Genomic DNA, 21,110 nt, shown 5'->3' with positions numbered 1-21,110 from the left:
CCTTTCAGAATCAGTATGCACTTTGTCTGGCCTTAAACCTCTGTTAAATAAAACTTGTGGAATCTCTACATAAAATCTAAATTGGAAAAAGAGAGAACAAAACGGCATTTACACATGACTAGGCATGCTGCAGAATTCTAGCATAACAGTCCAGTTATGTGGTATATGATGGTTTTTTGGTTCAATTATTTTACAGAAATCTCTCACATCAATGTCAGTGTTTAAAAATATTTTAAAATTATATATGACAATTGCCCTATTGAAGTGCCACATTGTTTATTTTCTGTCTCAGCAGTTCTGTATGTAGCCTATTTCCTCCATAATGTTTTCTTATTACCTGCCTTCATCTTCCTGCATGGTGTACTCCTCTGTTCACTCACTTATTCTTACTTCTCTTGCAAACTCTGTCCCACTTCCAGATTTGGTAATTCTCATTGTTATCTCTATTTTTATTGTCATTCCTGTATTCACTTAGAGATTTTTCTTATAGTATATTTTTCTTTTCACAATTTATTTTCACTCATTTATTGTCCATTATCTTTTCTCTTGTGCTTATAAATGCAGAAGTGTAATTCCTCCCCCGCCCTATAAACACAAGAATTAAAGAGGACTTCTGGGTTAGTTGGGTTAGTTTTTTGTTTGTTTGTTTTGTTTTGCTTTTGCTTTTGTTTAACTGAATGGAAATATTTCACTAATGCACTCACTTGAAATCCAAACGTGTTGTTCTGTGATCCATGTCGAGGCACACCAGGATTGTCACAAGAGGTGCGGGTGGGTTCTAAGGAGCAGATTAAAAATTTATAATTTACAATAGCTGTTATTTCTCTTAAACCTTTTAAACAATCTGGTACTTTATGAAAGTGCTTTTGGTAAGAAATGGAATGTAAATCTAATAGCATCTCCTGATGGACAGAGGCCTATTAAACTTGGAGCAAGAATTCAGGCAAACTATAGCTGCTATGCTACAAAATTCTTGAAATTTGAACTCTTTTATATTACATAGCATCTAATTAATTTCGGCTACAAAGGAAAACAAAGTATGTGAAAGAAATTCATAAGCAAAATAGATTTAGCCAAGGACCTTCCTAAATGGTGACCTGAGATAAGATTTTCCTCAAAATACTAAGAGTTTTCATGAGAAACAAAATTTAGTAATTTAAATTTTACTAACACTGGCAAAATATTCAGACATGAGAATTATGGGACTGGTCATTTTTGGGTTAGTTTATTTGAAGGCTTATCTATTTGATAAGTTTACTAAGTGTGGTATTTAATCTTAGGATTATAGAAAGGTATTTACAAACATTTTAAAATCAATACATATTCTCATATAACTTTGAAGCCAGTTCCTATTTATACATATATATATATATATTCTTTTTCATTTTACCAATATATAACAAAATATTATCAATATTTTGGAAGCTTAAATGCTAAAAAAAGTCATATATTACACCAATATTTATTTTCTAATTGCTTGTAATTTTGATTTTTTTATTTAGTCAAGAACTTAGTATAAAGAAAAACCATCAAATGTCATTATTAAATCTCATTATGACTTATTAATTGCAAAATTACTGAGCACCATTAATCTTTAATATTACCAATACAGTGAGGTGATGAACCACTCCATGTTCCATCTGCTTGACATATTCTGGTGCTTGATCCCACTAATATGAAAGGAGAATTGCAGTTGAATGAAACTTCTGACTGGTATATAAAGCTTTTGCCGTCTCGTTTTCCTTGGGCAGGTATGCCTGGGTCACCACAAAACTTGGCTGAAAATGAAAAGAATGACATCTACAGCAAAGGTTTAGTATGAAGCAGAGTAAACAGCTTAGAAAAACTCGTACATCTAACTTCTATATTGCACCAAAGTGATACATTATTCATGATAAGTTATTTCAATAAAATCGTATTTTTACTTTGTAAGTATAGCAAAATCTAGTAAGTAAAAAGGTCTATATGGTACTTAAAACTTGTGACAGGTATTTTTCACTTTGCAGACTTTTAGAAAATTAAACAGTATTTTATTGTTTTATCTTGTTGAGAATAAAATTGTATATTTGTATTAATAGTCTAGGAAGATGAAACGCACTCCTGAAAAGGCATGTGATTCATAGTAACAGCCATGAGGAATCCACAATGTTCCTGGGTGCACTCAACAGATTACACTGCCCTAGTGCGTCCACGAGCGGAAAGGAGCAAGCCAGCCAACGGATCCCAACACTCCCTATTGCATAATTAACAGCAGAAAATGTTTGTCTCATTTTACTGTGAATACTCAAAACATATAATCTAGTATATTAGTTTCTTTTCAAAATGTTGCTGAATATATTAAGACAAAAGACAGCCATCAGAGTTCGAATCTATACAAAACCAAGGCATCTCCATGTTTACAACAACCACTGAAGTGATCAACTTGATAAGACTTCTAAATGCATTCATTAGATAAACTCATTCAACATACATTTACTAACTACTAAAGGTAAATAACCATTCTGCATGGATTTAGGCACTTGGACATATCATTTGTGGAATTTACATTTGTATGAGAATAACAGGGAATGAACATTACAAAAATGAAAGGATGTGTGGGGAATGTAGTAAATCCTGTGAACAAAAATATTTCAGAGGAAGCATATTAAGATTAATGAACTGAACTTGCATGTGTGTGTGTAGTAAAGCAGTATATCACATGTAAAACATTTGAAAAAGAAAGTGTTTTGCTACTGGCATCCCCAAGAGAGTATTCTGGATACAGGAAATACGAAAAATAAGGTCAATGTGAGTGGAACACAAATGAGATCAAATGTTTTAAATTCTAGAAGATATCTTAGGCAAGTATACTTAGAGCAAATGCATTCAAGTTTTATTATTATAGTACAAGCTTTAATACATAATGTGTCATTTTCAGCATTTTAAACTATACTCAATTAGAGCATGCTGATTTAACACCTAAAAGCTTGACTCCCTCTAAAACCCACAAGCAGCAATGGGCAAATGCTCTTACATGTGATTATTGTAAGATATTGTAAACTAAAGGTTGACTATGAAAAGCAGCGTCCAGATCACCACATTTTTGAAAGTGACATCAGGACTCGAAATATCACTGAATAGGATACTTACCAGAGCAGAAATAAACCAGGAATTTCCATGCCAAGGGGACTGTATGCCTACCCTAATCATAGAATAACTTGGTCTGAGGTTCAGTGTTCAAAAAATTCATTTCCAGAAATTCTACAATTTAGGATAAACTTGGATTCTCAAACCTCTTTTTGGTAGCAGTTTTTTCTTTTAAATACAGTTAAGCAGTTTATTGTCTGTTAACTTGAACCTTCAATTAGATATTGCAAATCTGGTTCCAATTTAGCATCCAGCACTTCTCACAATACAGGGCAGGAAAGCTTTCTTAATATTTGTACATTAACCATACTTTGAATGAAATAAATTCCCCCTGTGCACATCATCGATGGCTATTTCAGCTTGAGAAATAGTTTCTGTCACTGTTATTTCACAATGTACTTCAAAGTGTTTCCCTTATTTGTTTGTGCTGTGTCATTTTCCTTGGAATCTTATCTTTCCAAAACAACAGAAGGCAAGGCTGGAGATGCAAACACATAAAACTCCTCAATCATTCTGCCCTTAGCCCTTCTCATCTTTCAATGTGTTATTAAACTATTTTCTATTTGTGGATTTTCACGTAGCAAATCAAACTACCTATTGATATCAGGGTTAGAGACACATGACTTCCTTTTGGATGGCTTCAGTTCAGTCACATTTTAGACAGAATTAAAGAAGAAAGATTTTCTCCTTAAGAAAGCCAACGGAATTAATAAATTTGGCTCTTTGTTAAATTAGGGCATTTCTCTCCTGTCCATCTTTTCTGAACTTTAGTATATATATCTGCTAGTTCCTGTGAATATGCATGTTTGTAACATACAAAAATAGATTTAAAATATGTGCTGGTTAAATTGCTTTATTTTGCCACTAAATTATAATGAAATCAATACTGCTATACATATTATTTTCTGTACATTTACAAAAATTCCTTCAGGGCATATTCCTAGGTATAAGATTTATAAACAGTAAACACTGCACATCTTTAATTTAACTAAATAACAGCAACTAGTTTTCACAAATTACTGTATCAGTTCATAGCTTATAGAAGTTTACATTGCTCTAATCCTTAGCATGAGCTGATGGTGTCTAAGCTTTTCTTTAGTGTAATAATTAGGAAATAACTATCTCTTTTGCCCAATCTATTGTGTAGTCTTATCAAGTTTAGGAAACATTTATATACTCTAGATATTATTAGTATTTTCTTACATTGACTATAAATATTGTTCACATTTGTGATGGGTCTTCGATAATGCAGAATTTTAACCTAAGCATTGCTCATTATTTTGACATTTGCAGGATGGGTTATGTCTTTGTTTAAGGCCATTTTAGATAGATTCTCGCCAGCTAAAACTTTCATTTTTTAACTATTACAAATGCAAATACGACATTGATTTGTATCTGGAATGACATTGAGATTATAGGTTCATGTGGATGTGTTAAACAGCTGTCTTTTGGCACTAATTAAAATGTCCATTCTTTCTTCCACTGTCCTATAATAAGCACTTCTAAACAATTCTGTGCTCTCAACAATACTGATGTATTTTATATTCCTGCACCAATATCATACTGCCTAACAACTACAATGATAAAAGCAAATAGCTGTCAGGGTCTCCTTTATACCAGGGATAGAGCAGCAAATAAAACAAACAAGCATTTTAAAAAATGCCTTCAAAGAGTTAATGTTTACATAGAGTCCAAATAAATAAGAAGAATGTATAGTGTGCTTTAAAGAGAAAACAGATGTGATGAAAGGACACTGTTAAGCAGAATAAGTGACATGTTAAAATCAATATCACATGTCAAAATCAGTCATTTTAACTGAGAGGTCAGAGCAGGTGATGCTCAGAAAAGGGGTTTTAATTGAAATGCTAAAGAAATAAAAGAACATTTCCAGACAAAATGAATGGTACATGTAAAAGCTATAGTTGAAAGAATAGCTGAATACTCAAGAAGTTAGCTTTGTGTGCTACAGAATGGTAGATGAGGAAAGTAGCAGTAAAATATAAAAATAGAGGAGAGCAAAAAACAAGTCCAATAGCCTGATTGAGTTGCCTGACTTTACGACTAGGAGATGGGTAGAATGCTCCTTTATCCCACACGGGGTAGGAAATGAGAGCCACACAGGATAGTTCTACACATTTCTCTGAACAGCTACTGTTCACATCATATGACAAAATAATTTATGTATAATGAAAATGTGAGTTACTTGTTGGGTATGTACAATAGGCTCTATGATAAGGTAATAATCTTTCATCTGTATGCTTACACAGGTAATTTTAGATACATAATCCAAAAATTATAATGACAAATGCCATTGTAGAAGTTTGAATGAATTTGTGAAATGACCTGGAACTACTGCAGCTAAGAGAATTTGAAAATCACAAAATATTACAGAACTGGGCATAATTGCATCAATAAATTAGTCTAAGATAATCCTTACTTTGAGGAATACTTTTGAAAAATAAAACAAGTAAACAAAAAAGTTTTCCTGAAAATTTGAAGTCAGAGATGATCTGTAAAATTTGGAGTATATGAGAAGCAAATAAAGTGTAAATACTGGTTTTGTGTCATTTTTAAAGTAGTGAAATTATACTTACGTAAGCATTGTGGTACTTCACCACTCCAAGTACCATTCCCTACACAGGTCAAAACAGCAGGAAAGGAGAGCTCATAGCCTGGAGAACAGATGTAGCTAATACTAAAACCCCAGTCAAAATTTGTTCCTTCCAGCCTTCCGTTAGAGATCTGGGGAGGAGCAGGGCAGGTAACAGCTGCAATTACATTAAAAGAGATTAGGCACAGCTGTTTGAATGTCCTGAGAGCAAAAAATAATAAATATCATTACAAGAAGCATATGTGCTAATTTAACCTTTGGAGGACAATACAGTGTGACATGTTTTATTCTCCTGGTAGAATTCCTGAAACATCCCTGGAATTAATCTTTCTAGGATGTGACTTTTTCTTGGCAACATAATGGCTACTGGTTATCACAGATTGTCTTACAAAACAGCAAGCTTTCTGACATCTACAAGAAGGCAAACAGAGGGTAACCTTCTCTCTAGGATACTAAAACTGAATAATTATTGCTTTGATGTGAGATTATTTTTCCAGTGACCTTTAGACTGCAGAGCCAGGCTATTGGGCCACATATTGGCTGAGCAGTGTAACCAAAGAAATTCAGTGCGGTTCTCTGACATCATCGAAAATCAAATTATGCATCTGATTAAAATGCTCAAACTTGTTCCCATAGCTACTGAGATTCAAATTTCAAAGCTAATAATAGATTTTATAACTAAGTTTTTAACTTTTAAACTTCATTTTGTTTAAACTGTTTTAGGCTGTCCTCAAGCAAAAACAGGTTAGACAAGATGACGGAGATGAAATGAAAAACAGGGATACCCACTGCAAAATTAAAAAAAAAAAATGAGGCTTGAGGGACTAATGCTGTGGCTCAGCAGCTTTAGCTGATGGGTGCAACACTGGTATTCCATGTCATAGAGTCGATTCAAGCCCCAGCTGGTCTTCTCATCCAGCTCCCAGGTAATGCACTTGGAAACAGAAGCTGTGTCACATACTTGGGTCCCTGTCACCCAAATGGATACAGTTCTGGCTTTTTATTTAAGCCTGGTCATGCCCTAGTTATTGCAGCAATTAAAACTGAGTTAGCAGATATAAGATCTCTTTCTCATTGATGTCCTCTCTCTTCTACTTTTCAAATAAATATTTTTAAATAAAAAACCACAATAGAATAAGGAATACTGTAATATGATTTATAGCAATGTTTAGGACTAGTGGAATTGATTGTCATAAGTTTTTTAAACATGAATGAACAAATATAAAATATAATCCTTAAAATACAAAATTTCTGTTAACACATTTTCAAATACATATCATCAAAAACATTGCAATTAGTTTTATTATATTACTCTTAGGGGATATTAAACTTTGAATTCAAACATTATTTTAAAATCCCAATTAACATTAAAATTATTATGAAACAATATGTTCCCTGGCATTTCACCTCTTGTATTCTAGAAATAATTATAAAAATGTGCAAGAAAAAAAGAAAATATTTCCAGTGGGTAAACAAATCATGTAAAAGAATAAAAAATAACCTTTGCCTACATTGATTAAAAGGTTAATTCTACATTGTACTCTTTAAAGTAATAAGCTCTTTCATTATTTAAAAAAATATAGTTCCATCCTTCAGTGTGGATGTTTTCAAATTGTAGGAAGTTGATTTTCTACATGACAAATGGCTTGATCCAAGTGGCTCAGCAAATTAGTTAAAATTCATTAAGGTTATTTTTGTCAACATAAAAAACAGTGGTGATTGTATTTGTGTACAAGATATTTTTGTCCTTTTTTGGCAGTAAATGTCATTGTCATTACAGTAAGATAATTTTTGTCAAAACATAATTTTAAAACCTATATATGTAAAAATAACAAGATATTTTAAAAATGGAATTAGCATTTTTTCAGTTGCAAAATAGAAAGAAAGCAAAGAATAAAAACACCTTTAAATGTTTCTGGTAAAATACAAGGAATTATGTTATAGCTAGCACTTTAAAATGTTGAAGAAATTAGTATCATACCTCTACAGGTGGGCATCACTCCACTCCAGGTGCCATTGGCAGTGCAAGTTCTGATACTGGAGCCATTTAATTCCAGGGTATAGCCTGGCTGGCACATGTAAGAGACATTTTGTCCAACCACATAATCATCTCCATATCTTAGTCCATTGGCTGGTATACCTGGATCTCCACAACTGATTACTAACAGTATTGGATTAGAAGAGCAGATGGTTGATATGGCATGGGTTTCATAGAGAGAAGTAGGAAACATATAGCATACTTAATATTAAGTATAGAAAATTAGTTTTCATATTCATATTTAATCATACAACATAAACATATTTAAATTACAACTCTTAAAATTAACTCTTTAAATTAAAACTCTTGATACTCAACATTTATTTTATAAATTGTATACATATGGTTCAGAAACTTCATTTAGACCATGAAAAGACTAATATTATAGGGGATTCTGATGCAGTAATTTCTTACAACCTTTATTGTATTACTAAAGAAAAACCACTGGATTTCTAACATCACATTTAAAGTTTGTATTTCTATATAGATCATTTACATTTCTCATTTGTAAGCCTTGCTCATTTGAGAGCCTATCTTCTCTGCAATGTTACTCAACTGGATGTTAAAATAGAATTCTGTGTCTAGAAGGAATATTTTTATTGAATAGATGAAAGAATGAATACAGTAGTAAATGTAGGTTTATCACACATAGCGTGTAATACACAATTCCCAAGGAAAAATGAAAATGTCACACGGTTGGTGGTAGAGAAATTTCTGTTTCCACATTTGTCAACCTATACAGATGGTCAAACATTAAGAAACTAAAAGCTCCACCTAAGTTCATTTGCTAACTGGGTTGTTGGTGAGTGAGAAATTTCCCCTTTCATAATCCTTGTTATATGGCTAATTTCAGACAGGCACAGCCTGTGTTTTGTTCTGTTCTATGACTAAGAATAGGAAAGTGAAAGAGTGCTAGTAAAACCAGGCTGTGGGGAGCAAAAGGCCTAGAACCCAATCTAAGGACACAGGGAGGCAGACTGCAAATGGGAAGAGGCTATAAGTCCTCAACCGGTGCTCCATCGATGGTCCCCAGAGGGCTTGCGCTACAAAAGACAGATTCAAAGAAACATTGCTAGAAACCCTGAAGTGGCTATCACAGAGCACGAAACTCTAAGCATGGGATGTTTCTGTACATGAAGCTTCATCAGTTTTACTGCTCTCACACCTGTGATTGCATACAACATAATATGATATTTTATGGTAGCTCCTCAAAACTTTCATAGAGACTTGAGAGAGCTTACAAAACAAATAACACAATAAATATTTTTAAAAAACTTTAAATAATATTTTATATCAAAATTAGGATTATGCACAGTTTCATATAGTTTAATGTAACCTTCCTGAGAGAGCATTTACATGTGATTAAATCAAAAATCATACCTTTTACTTTCTGAAGTACAAAGCAGTTCTATCGTATACTTGCCTTTTTCCCCCTAGTGAGTCTTTCTAGTTAAACAAGATAACTTATTTTTTCCAGGGAAATTATACACTCTGTCTCTTTCATTTCCTTCCCACTCCCATTCATTCAATATCTCATCCTGCCTCTAGTCCATTCTTCCAATTGTGACAAATATGCCCATTCTTCCCAGTATTGACAGATTGGAGATCCAGTTTGTCAAAGACAAAGTTTAATGTGTTATGCAATGTGAGAATGCAACAGAATTTCCATCACACTGCGCTTATTAATTTGCTATTAAGAATTATCAATGTAAAGTTTTGCTCCATTTATTCTAAAATTCTATGTCTAGGAAGCATTAAAACTATGGCTAATGATAATCAAATTAAACAACAATACAAGGCATTCAATACATTAGTCCTTGGCCCTCTGGAGAGTTAGCTGAAATAAAACTTTTTAAATATTTCAGATTCCCAAGTAGAGTTTTGTATACACAATGAGTTCTTCCCATGATTACTGACAGGGAAAATATTTTCTTAAATGCTACATCTATCTTGGATAGAAAATCAAATACTATTCTAATTTATGTTCATTACTGTTCGTATACTAGTTTTGTTTTCCAAATTTATACTCGTATGCATAATTTATATTATACTTTCAACCAACATTTCTAAAATGATAAAATTGAAGAGAACCCCTATAAATTTTTCTTTTTTACAGGGTGTTTTACAGATTGAATTAGAATCTGGGAAAGAAGGAACAGTTGGCCTGTTTGTAAAGCACAAGAGCTGAAAGGGAGCTGCTCAAGGAAATCACAGAGGGTTTATTTTACAGACACACGAAAAAAGAGTTGTACATAATACTGCAGCACCATGAAGGAAATGCCTGACAACAAAAGCTTCTGAAAGATTGGTTTGGTGACTTCCTAATGAAGCAAAGGCCAGTCAAAAAAGCAGTTTCCAACAGGAACAGTCTTTGTAAATAGCACATGCTCTGAAAGTCAATTTATTCACTACCAGTTTGTTCTCAGCAACAAAAAGAAGCTTTGGGTCTTTTCAGGCTAAATCTCAGAACAGCTCTTTAGGGCCTCACCCTAAATTTCAGAGGCAAACCACAGGGTTCTGTAGCTTATTACAAAAAATTCCCAAATCATCAAAATCGCTAAGCTCATGTCACATAAACACACACACCCACGCATAAGCGCGTGCACGCGCGCACACAGACACACACACACACACACACACAAACACACATACACCCATTCTCTTTACAGACAGATATTGGGTTCCTTTTCTCAGTGCCTGATCTAGTGCATAACTCATAATGTGGGATGCAATTTTTGTTTGACATATAATTAATGGAGTATGCAAAGGGATGATAAAACTCTCCACTCAATTTTTCTAAAATGTATGAATTGCTTTAAAGATTAACATTCTCTCTTGTGGTCTCTGACTCATTTGCTCTTCCTTGATCCCTGTGGGCAAACTCCGGACAGAAGGTAACAATCTCTCAACCTTTCCTTGCTGGCCCACTGTCCCTGGACATGGGCAGCATATGTCTGTGTTCCTCACCTTCCCAATAAACCCTTCCACTTTCTAAAAACTAAAACAAAGATTAGCATGTATTCTGTGGGAGTTTTCTCTCGAGTCTATTATGTGACTGAATAAGTTCATTTACCATTATTTACAATAAATCTAAGTAAATGGCTTCTACACTGAAGATAAAATAATTGTGTGATCATTTTATGCAATCTTTGAAACTTTTCATATACGCAATACAAATATGCATTTTAAAATGAAATAAGATCCTCTTATGAATATTTTAGCCAAATATTTTTACTAGTATCTAAAAAAGATTTTTTCATTTGTAAATGCAATAGAATTTATGTAATAAAATCCCTCTCAATTGATGTTTAAGGTATCCCATCTTATTCCTGCTAGAGACAATGAAGCAATTAAGAAGCTTACTCAGGCTTCACACAAGCTCTTTATCAGATTTTTTGCTTAAAGATCAAACAGTTCTATTGCCACAAAACAATTTTCTACAATCATGGCAAACTGTTTATCTTGTTTGGATTTCAGATTCATTTTTCAGCTAAAAAAATGGCTCTGTTTTTATGGACAGGTTTACTTTCTATAACCTTCGCAATATGGACATTTGTGTTTTAAAAAATGGTACAAATCTGTGAATCCACAATATGGAATGATAGCTGTCATCCCTTGAAGTAATTTAGATTTATTTTTTTTTAACACTGATATATACCCCGGCCCTCTCTTGCATAACATAAGCCCTATCTCCCTGACCTAGTCTAACCAAAAAAAAAAAAAAAAAAAAAAAAAAATCTTTGTGGATTCTTAAGTTTGTGACAAAAACTCCAGTGAGGGTCATTTCTGTTTCTTATCTGGAAGAAGTACCTTAATTTATGTACGACTTCAATTTGATCATGGTGTCCCCAGGATAAGTGAATAACAGATACAAGATCTTGGGCACTGATCATTTTAAAAGCGAAAGTCACTCTGATTGACTTTTTTTTTGGAAAGTTAATCCTTTCCAGATTTGAAAGTTAATCTTTACTCCAGTTAGAAGCCAAGCCTTAGCATAGTTTATGACTTCTTCCCAAAACACTGTGTTCTTTGCCTAGTACAGTCACGGGATACTGACGGTGGCTCTGCTTGTCACACACGGATAGGTTAGAATAACATAAAATCAATCTCCATAGCGTGGGCTTAGCTTTTAGAATGCCTCAGTCTGAATTTCACAAAAAATAACTATTTTTTTTCTGTGAGGGAAAAAAAAAACATTATTTTTGAACTACCTGATATGTAGTATCTTCTTTCTGCACCTTAACTTGATTACATGATATTTCATAACATTTATAATCCCTTCAGAAGTACATATGAGACTGAATTGCAACACCCTTAACTCCACAGTACAATCTTTAGCCAGTCAAGGGGAAAACTAGTTATTTTCAAGAAGTGTCTACTCCAGCATTAGCCAATGGTCTAATAGGCATCAGACTGCAGGTTAATAAAAGATGTGTGTTGAAGGAGGAAAGAAGTTTAGATTGCGATATACTTTGAGTTAAAGATTAATTAAATAAGCAGTTTCCCAACTCAACTACAATGAGGCTGGTTGAATAAAAAAAATGCAGGGGAAACTTATGTGACTAAAATTTGATTCTTTTATCAACATCTCTAGTACACCACTTACTGGGGCTTAGGAGCATTTACATTGTTATTAAATAACATTGATCACCACTACTTAAAATTAAGGTGCTCACTATAAATCACAGCTGATATATCTTCACATGTGACTGAACTGGAGGTTAAAAAAAAGTTCAAAAAAACCTCAGTTGTGTGTGTGTGTTGCTGCTGAATAATTAATCAAATGAAAAGACACACTTTCCAAATCACTCTGTTGTGAAATTTTTAACACAACAAAAGTTCTTGGAATTCCAAAATAGCTTCTGAACTGTTTATTCTTATTTTCTGGCAAAGTGCCCAGTGATACAAGGCCTTGAGTAAATTTTTAAATATTAATTATATTCACATGAAATTCTTGGTTCTGTTGCATTTTCAAGGCCATTTGTCATAACATACATTTTCCATAAACTTTTCTTCCAAAAATTGGGCATAAGGATAACTTCTCTACTAAATCTATTTTCCACAAACACTTGAACAGTCTTTATAAGTTTATACTTTTCTGAGATCTTCACTGTCAACTTGCCACACTATAGTGGTGCAGTTGTTACAATCATTTCCTCTTTGCAGTTATATGTACTTTGCTTTAGACAGCCTAAGCAACTACAACTTATCCTTTGAATATGATATCCTTGGTTAAATAAATCCTGTTTTACTCTATACATAGATATTTGACATAAATTTTAGAATGATACATTTTTCAAATATCTCCCTCAGCAGGTAATGTTATTATAGTGAAAAATCTTTGAACTACCAGGCAGTTTCTAATCGATCAAGTGAGTGAAAATCAGTTGTTTAGATTATGCAAGTACAAGAACATCTAATGGTTATGTCTTTGAAAGTCAAATATGTTACTGATATGTGTTAGATTAGTAAAATAAAATCTAATCTTGATATACTAACTCATCACTATTAAACTTCTGTCACATTATGTTTAACATTGTTGATTTTCTTCCTCTCTTTTGCCAGCTAATGTAGAAATTTAGGCAAACCAAGTGATTTTTCAAAATACTAGTGTACATTCTACACATAAGACCACTACTACCTCTGAAAGGCAATACAAATATTGAAAATCATGCATGGGCTCATTAATTAAAACTCACAATTATACATATTTATATACTCATGAATATTTTATATAAATAATAATTTGAAAATACTGAGAAGCAACTTACTCGAACAGTTTGGTAAACTTCCAGACCATGTTCCATTGGCTGTGCATTGTCTAACTGAAGGTCCAGAAAGGACATATCCCTCCATGCAGGAATAAATGACTGAACTAGAAAATGCTGTGCCATCAATTCGAAAGACCTTCCCATTTGCTGTTGTTCCTGGGTTACCACACTGTACAGCTGTAAAACAAAATGTTCAGATATATATAAAAACACTGATAAACCATTTAAAAAACTTAATGATTTTCAAATTATCCAAAGAAGCAAAACAAAAATCTCTAAAATAAGAAGTGAACTACTTTGATGAGTGATTGAAATTTGAGATGAATTTATGTTGATTAGCTTAATGCCTGGGATGCAAATCGTAAGGGAGTTTTAACGACTTGTTAGTAGCTTCAGTAAAACTTTACAATGTAATTACTTGAAGAATATTGCACTGGGGTATTACAAAATCTTTCTGAGGAGGAGTGTCATAATCTATAACTGAAGAGTAATTAGTAAAAAGTTAGAAGTTACATAAATATAATGAGATATCTTACGTTTGTCCTTGTTAGTGGGCAACTATAAGTTATGTAATTTAAAAATGGGAGGTACTTAACTTAGTCTTTTTACATAAATTTAAAATTGGTTTAGTTTTTAAACTCTATAAACTATTGTTCTGGGACAAGCAGCTAAATTCTTGTAATGGTTTTCATTAATATTTCAATGTTACCCGCAGAGCAATTGCAAGCACAACCGCCTTCATGATGAACTGTTATATATCTTTCATAGCCTTCAATACCATAAGTTTAAGATATCTCAGAAAAAATGTTATATCAAATAAGTTTTAAATTTTTCTGTAGTATCAGAAGGCATTTTATTTCTTTGAAAAACTGAAGATTATCTTTATGAATATGAAATATATATAATTGACAACTTTTTATCTCTATCCCTTGCTTTATATTAAATATTTCATTTTGTCTATCTGTAGAAATCATGTCTATGTGTCCAATTGCATAGAGACAGGAAACATAACATTCTACAAGTTTATACAAAAGCAGGGATTTAGCATTGCCTGAGAAGAAAGCTTCATTTGTATTTTGTATTGGCTACAAAATCATCTGTCCTCAGTCATTTCCCAGCAGTATCGATAGACCTAATCTAATAAAATAATAGTTAACATTCCCTCAACAGTCACTTTGTGCCAGTCAAAACCTTGCTAGTAATATTTCATCCTCACAATGCTGTAAAATTGTGTTGAAATTACCAATTTTCAGTAGAGAACTGAAACACAAGGGAAATTAGTTAACTTGCCAAGTATCACACAGGTAATTTATGACTGTGGCTCATCTGGTACAACATCCTAGAGGTGATTCTCACGGCATTTAGTGGATATTGACTGATAAGCTTAAATACCACGTATTTGTTAGCTGAGTATATTTATGTTAGATAGTTCACAGAAAATATATTTGATGCTTGCCTTCTTTCTGTTACTAGAGATAATTCTTACATAAAATCACTGCACCTTTTATTCTATCAAAATATTGTTACCACCTCTAAATGTCAAAAAAATCAAAAGCATAAAAAATAAAATAAAATCATTTGTAAGTTCAAACTAAGAGGCAATACCTAACAGAGCAATTATATATGTACATATGATAAATAATGCAGAGTATTGCAATTATAAGTCCATTTCAGTATTTATTTTAGACTTTATGCTAGACAGAGTATAAACTAAAGAAATACTAATACTTAAAAAGATAGAATCATAATACCCATGCTGTGTTACAGCACTATTTAACTTAACATTAAATTGTTTTTAATATTTATTTATATGAGAATTAGAGAAAAAGGAGAGACAGAAACAGACGCCTGCCCACTATGCAATAATCAAATGGCCAGAAACAGGGGCTGGGATCCTTGAACTCCATCCACATGAATGCAGGGGCCCAAAGACTGGGGACACATTCTGCTGCTTTCCTAGGAACACTATCAGGGAGCTGGATTGGAAAGGGAGCATCCAGAACTCAACTGGCACACATACAGGGCAATGACTTTACAAGCAGTGTCTTAGAAAACTGCCATATGGTACCTGTCCCAACAATACAGTTTCTGCAATAAGACTGGTGACTGAAGGTTTTCCCATAATGTACATACTAATTAGTTCACCCATTCTGCATTGATAACTTTTGAGTGTCACTGGGATAGTTTTTCATCAGTATGAGTTACAACATACAAACACATATACAGCTCTCTATATAATTCCTACATTTTAAGATAAATGTTGAAAGGAGTAGTAACTAAATTTTAATTTTTATATTTAATTTTAAAATTAACAAGTACTGTTTTCAAATCATGGTCAATGTAACAGTATCCATTGGCAAAAAATATTGCCAAAAGTTTGTTTTCACAAATCCTATATGATACTATTTGCCATCAGTGTTTTTCAAAATGTGCTTGCCATAAATGCTACATTATTTACATTTTCATTTATCTGTATATTAGTTACATTGTCATTTTAATACATTATTTTCTGTTTTTATCTTTACATGTGTTTTATTATTCACATTCTAGGAAAACTTTTGTGTTCTATTATAAATTATTAAATAGTGTAGCAATAATTCAAAACTTCTGTAACAGAATAACTATTATTAACTTTGCAACTGTACTCTATTATTTTTATTTGTTCCTTTAATTTTTCCTTTCAAATTAATATCATTCTCCAAGATTTTAACATAGCTCAATTTTGAATCATTTTGAATGTTGTTTCATGATACATACTTTTTCATGTTGTTTAATGATCTATATGTTAACATGTTACTTACTGTAATAAATACTATAAGCACAATTGTTCATATAATGTTTAATATATACACATTATTTATGTGCATATATTATATATAAAAGTTTTTATAATACTCTGTCCACAACTGCAGGTCTGGATCAAGCTACAGCAAGCACCAGGAACACAGTATTAGACGCCAGGGTGGTTTCTGGAACCTACATACTGTGTCATCACCAGGTGCTTCCAGGGTGTGTATTAGCCAGAAGTTGTATCAGAATCAAGCCAAGCCTCTAATCCAAGGGACATCCTTCTCATGTCATCAAAAGCCCACTTCATGATACATATCTTTAGCAAATTTTCTTTAAAATTTTCAGTCTAAATGTCTGCCATGTCATGAACAATTTTTACATATGATTGATCACTACAATTTTAAAAATATACACAATTTCCACTTACACTTATCTTTCAGAGTGATATAGATATGGAAATACTACTGCTTTTACTATATAGCTGAGGTTAGAATAAACCAGTGGGGGTAATTTCCATACCAGTAATCAACTCAATCAACATTAAATTGTAGCAAGTGCAATATATTTACTTTCTGGTTGGGATTACCTTTACATTCTGGTTGTCTTCCAGTCCAACTGCCATTGGCTAGGCATGTTCTTTCTTCTGAGCCGTGCAGGATATAACCAGTGTCACAAGCAAAACGCACAATACTTTTAGTTCTGAAATCACTCTCCTGTCTAGACCCATGGCCAGGAGTACCTGGGTCACCACATGTACCAGAAGCATCACCTGGAATACAGTATATTTCAAGTTAATACATTTCAATAAGGATTTATGAAGCTTAAAGTTTAGGTGAATTGTCTGGTAGGCATTTGTGTTTGTGTAACTTATATTTTAACATGAAGTAATAAGGAAAGCCTAAAGGAAAAACAAAATGGTCACACGGCACGGTGTCATTTCATGTCAGTGTTATTTGGAGACAATAAATGGGCTGAAGACATTTCATTATAATATTCCCAAAGCCTCGTTGACAACCAAGCTAATGAAAATTTATAACTGAAAACAATATGCACACAAATACTATGGATTTACAAAACTGAAATGGAAAAATAAGATTAATAGTCTACATTATTATTTCTAGAAATTTCATATTTACTATTTTGTTGTTAAATTAAAACTAGTGTGCTAGGATACATAATTCCTACAGTATGGTTCTTTCTATAGCATAAAATTTCTTCCCTTAATTTTCTCTAACAATGCCTATTAATAACCAAACATGAATGAATTCTTTCTTATATATGAAAAAGATTAATTATCAGCAACCAAAAAAATTAAATTCTAATTTCCAATAACAATTTGTTTTCATACCAAGCTAATAACTGCTTCCATGAATTTCTATTTCAGTGTTAAAGATTTACTCAATATGAACTCAATTCTTTTAATACTAGGATAATTTTTATCAGAATTGATAGAGCACTAATGTATGATGAAAAAATGAGCTGAATATATAAGCATTGAAAATGATCTCTATGTGCCTTTTGTTTAAAACCTGAATGTTTGAAACCCTGTATGCATATATACATATATTTATTTACACATGTGTGTTTACTCATTTTCTATAAAGTAGTACTAATAATCACACAAAATTTTAAACCAGAATTTCACTTTTAAATATTCCCATGCATTTTTATTAACTCTGCAGTAGTTTGTGTATTGTGTGTATGTAACTATATGTACAGCCAGTTAGCTGAGAGATAATACACTATGAGTTATTTTAAGGTAAACTTTCATTATCATGAAAATTAATTTTATGGTAACATTTAAAAATGGATTTAAAAGTGCCAGGAAGTGACTTTATATGCATTACCCATTAGTTACAATAAGATTCAGTGATGAATTTCTGTACACAACTTTCACATCTAAGGTAAAACATTGCAAAGCAAAAAACAACACAAAGCAACTCCTTAAACCACCAGCAAGATCTTTAAAGGGACAAGGTAATATAAAAAGTAAAAGATATGTAATTAAAAAGAGCAGACAGAAAATGTACAATATCTGGTTGGTGGGCGAAAATAAAACATATTGATTGTCGAGTCATCCTAGATCTAAAAGCAAAGTTTTTTCTTAACAAAAGCAGTAGCTTATATATCTCAGAAAAAAAATCAAACACTCTGTGAACAAATTATTTTAAAGTAACATAATAATTTATTCAAACAACTCTATTAATGTGAAACTCAAGATTTTGTATTGATTATTACTAATGAATGAATATGTAAATAATTTTCATAAAACTTGCCAGTTTAGCTTAATTAAAACATTTCAGACTTTATTTTCAAATCATGCCAAGAAGTAATCAACTGCTTAAGAGGCTAGACAGCTGAGCTCAGGAAGAAAATCATTAACATAGCATTGTCTGGCAAAACAATATTTGAGGTCTGCTAAAACAGAATAGGGCTTTAGAATGAACAACTCCACCATTTTAATGAGTCAAATCACTTCGATAGTATGCCATCTTCAAATCAAATAATGATTATGTTTATATATCACATTGTTCAAAACGTATTTTTGTAGTTTATCATCTACAAAATTTAGTGGTAATCTATACTCCAAATTTACATTAAGTTAGAAATATTCCTATAAATTTGTAAGCAATTTTCCAGTCTTACTAATAAACACAAAATAAAAAAACACTATGGTTTCCTTTTGTGGAAAGAGAAAGGCATATTTCATCTGCTAGCCTGCTGTCCAGAATCCTGCAATAGGCAGAATGTGGCCAGGCCAAAGCGGACGGCTGCAAACTCACTTTGGGCCTTTCACATGGGTGGCAGACACCCAAGCACATATTCATCACCTTCTGCATTTGAAAATACAGATAAGTAGGAAGACAGCATCAGAAGCAGATCCAGGGACCAAAATCTGGCAATCCAAAATGGGATGCAGGTGTCCTGCTGTGCCAAATAACCACCCCTCTTTGCAAATATTTAAAGGAAAACGTATTGTCTTATGCATTTGTTTTGTGTATATTTCTTGAAGTAATAACATCATGATTTCCCAGTGTATTGTCTGATTTCCCAAATATTACCTGAACAATGAGGTTGTGATCCACTCCAATGACCATTTAATTGGCATGTCCTTGATGACTGGCCTAAAAGGGAACGCTTTCCTGTGCAGGAATAGTGAACAGTAGACCCAAAAGTATACTTCTCGCCAGACAGGACTGCATTAGGAGGAACGCCAGGGTGTCCACAGTCAATCACTACAATACATAATTATTGAATATAAAATTTTTTTATATCTCCTATCGAACAACCTGCACCAAATGGCTTATGAAATTAGATACAATAAATCAGAAGTAAAAATTTTCCCTCAACATCTGAAGTCTACATAAATCAACTATTAAACTACATTTAAAAAATAAAGTGGAGTTTGCAGCTATAGGAGTTATTTTACCAACCCACTTAGACTTGGAGATGAGCATAACAGAAACATTGGAAAGCTAACATAAAAAATAATTAATTATAACAAATCTTATATAGTGTGAGAGGTGAGTGTGTATCCGTATTAATTTGCCTGAAGTGTGTTTACATCTTGAAGTGTGGATGTACAAGTTAGGGGGATAAGTGGTGTGAAATTACTAAATAATGACACACACATACATACAACACCAAAGCCATTTAATATTCAACATGAGGTACTAAATAAATTGAAAGGGACGGGATTTGAAAGTGAAACAGATTTATTATGGTTGAATCTGTAGTTGTTAGTATAGTAATAATGCATAGTCCAAATTCCTTCTACCTCAAATTGCTAATGAAAAATTATTCCGTGCAAAGATATTACTCAGTAGCTTGTAAACCAACATACATTAGTCATAATAAAAGCTGAATCAAACTGTAGGAAATGTCTTAGTATCACAAGGTAAATTGGGAATTTAATCTGTGCTCTATAAGCTGTACTGGAACATAATGAATACCATCTATCTCTAAGGTAACAAACATTATGTAGGGAGACATAAACTTAATAAAACATTTGAGTACTTAGTTCACTACAAAGCATATCTGAAGAGAATAAAAAGGTAGAAAGTATGTGAGAGTTAAAGAACCTAAGGCTTATGTATTTTAAAAACTTTTAATATTGAAATTACATAAGTTCAAGCAACTGAATTCTTTAAATAATTAGACTAATCTTTCAAAAGAAATAAATTTCAATAAGCAAACTATTTTGCAAGTTATTTACATATCTAAGATTTTATAGAAATAGCAAAAGTTTTTTATTAAATCACAAATTTTGACACAAAAGCCATAAAACTCACATCATTAATACAATGAAAATACTTCTAAATTCATAAAATCATAAAATAATTGTATAACTTGGCACAACCAAGCATTTATTGCACAAAACTTATTTATGAATGCTGTCTAGTATCCAGTTATATTTCCTATAATGATTAAGATTCACCAATTCTCAATTTGTCTTCATAAATTTTTTTTTAAAAATGTATGCTAAATTTATTTTTTACTATAGATATTATATACAATTCTGGTAAAATTAATTTTATTTATACCTTACAATTCCTAACATAACAAAGACACAACTATTGATTAGTTGCTGTTTTAAAACGTGACATTTCTTAATAATTATTGCATACATGAATATATGCACTTGTAAGTAAGAATAAGGTGTCAATACTAGGCTAGTAGGTTTTCAATAACATCAAATCATCAAGTATTCTGTAACTGATGGGTGCTTATATGGACTAATTCTGTCTTAGGCAAATTTGAAATGTTAGTGCAA

The 21,110-nt window shown here is 32.3% G+C and overlaps 1 protein-coding gene across 1 annotated transcript in view; it reads right to left on the bottom strand.

The window, feature by feature from the left end:
- CSMD3 (CUB and Sushi multiple domains 3) overlaps positions 1-21,110 on the bottom strand; it is an 878,998-nt gene that overhangs the window by 26,362 nt on the left and 831,526 nt on the right. Inside the window, exons 57-63 of the mRNA XM_058668892.1 lie at positions 19,399-19,572; positions 16,923-17,105; positions 13,547-13,723; positions 7,719-7,898; positions 5,721-5,894; positions 1,605-1,778; positions 705-778 (exon numbers count right to left, since the gene is read on the bottom strand). Of these exons, the coding sequence (XP_058524875.1) occupies positions 705-778; positions 1,605-1,778; positions 5,721-5,894; positions 7,719-7,898; positions 13,547-13,723; positions 16,923-17,105; positions 19,399-19,572 (1,136 nt within the window). The remainder of the gene's footprint in view (positions 1-704; positions 779-1,604; positions 1,779-5,720; positions 5,895-7,718; positions 7,899-13,546; positions 13,724-16,922; positions 17,106-19,398; positions 19,573-21,110) is intronic.

This window comes from Ochotona princeps, chromosome 9 (genome assembly GCF_030435755.1).
Source record: "Ochotona princeps isolate mOchPri1 chromosome 9, mOchPri1.hap1, whole genome shotgun sequence".
Taxonomy (NCBI): domain Eukaryota; kingdom Metazoa; phylum Chordata; class Mammalia; order Lagomorpha; family Ochotonidae; genus Ochotona; species Ochotona princeps.
Note: the sequence above shows the minus strand (reverse complement) of the source record. Positions and strands in the feature narration are given on the sequence as shown.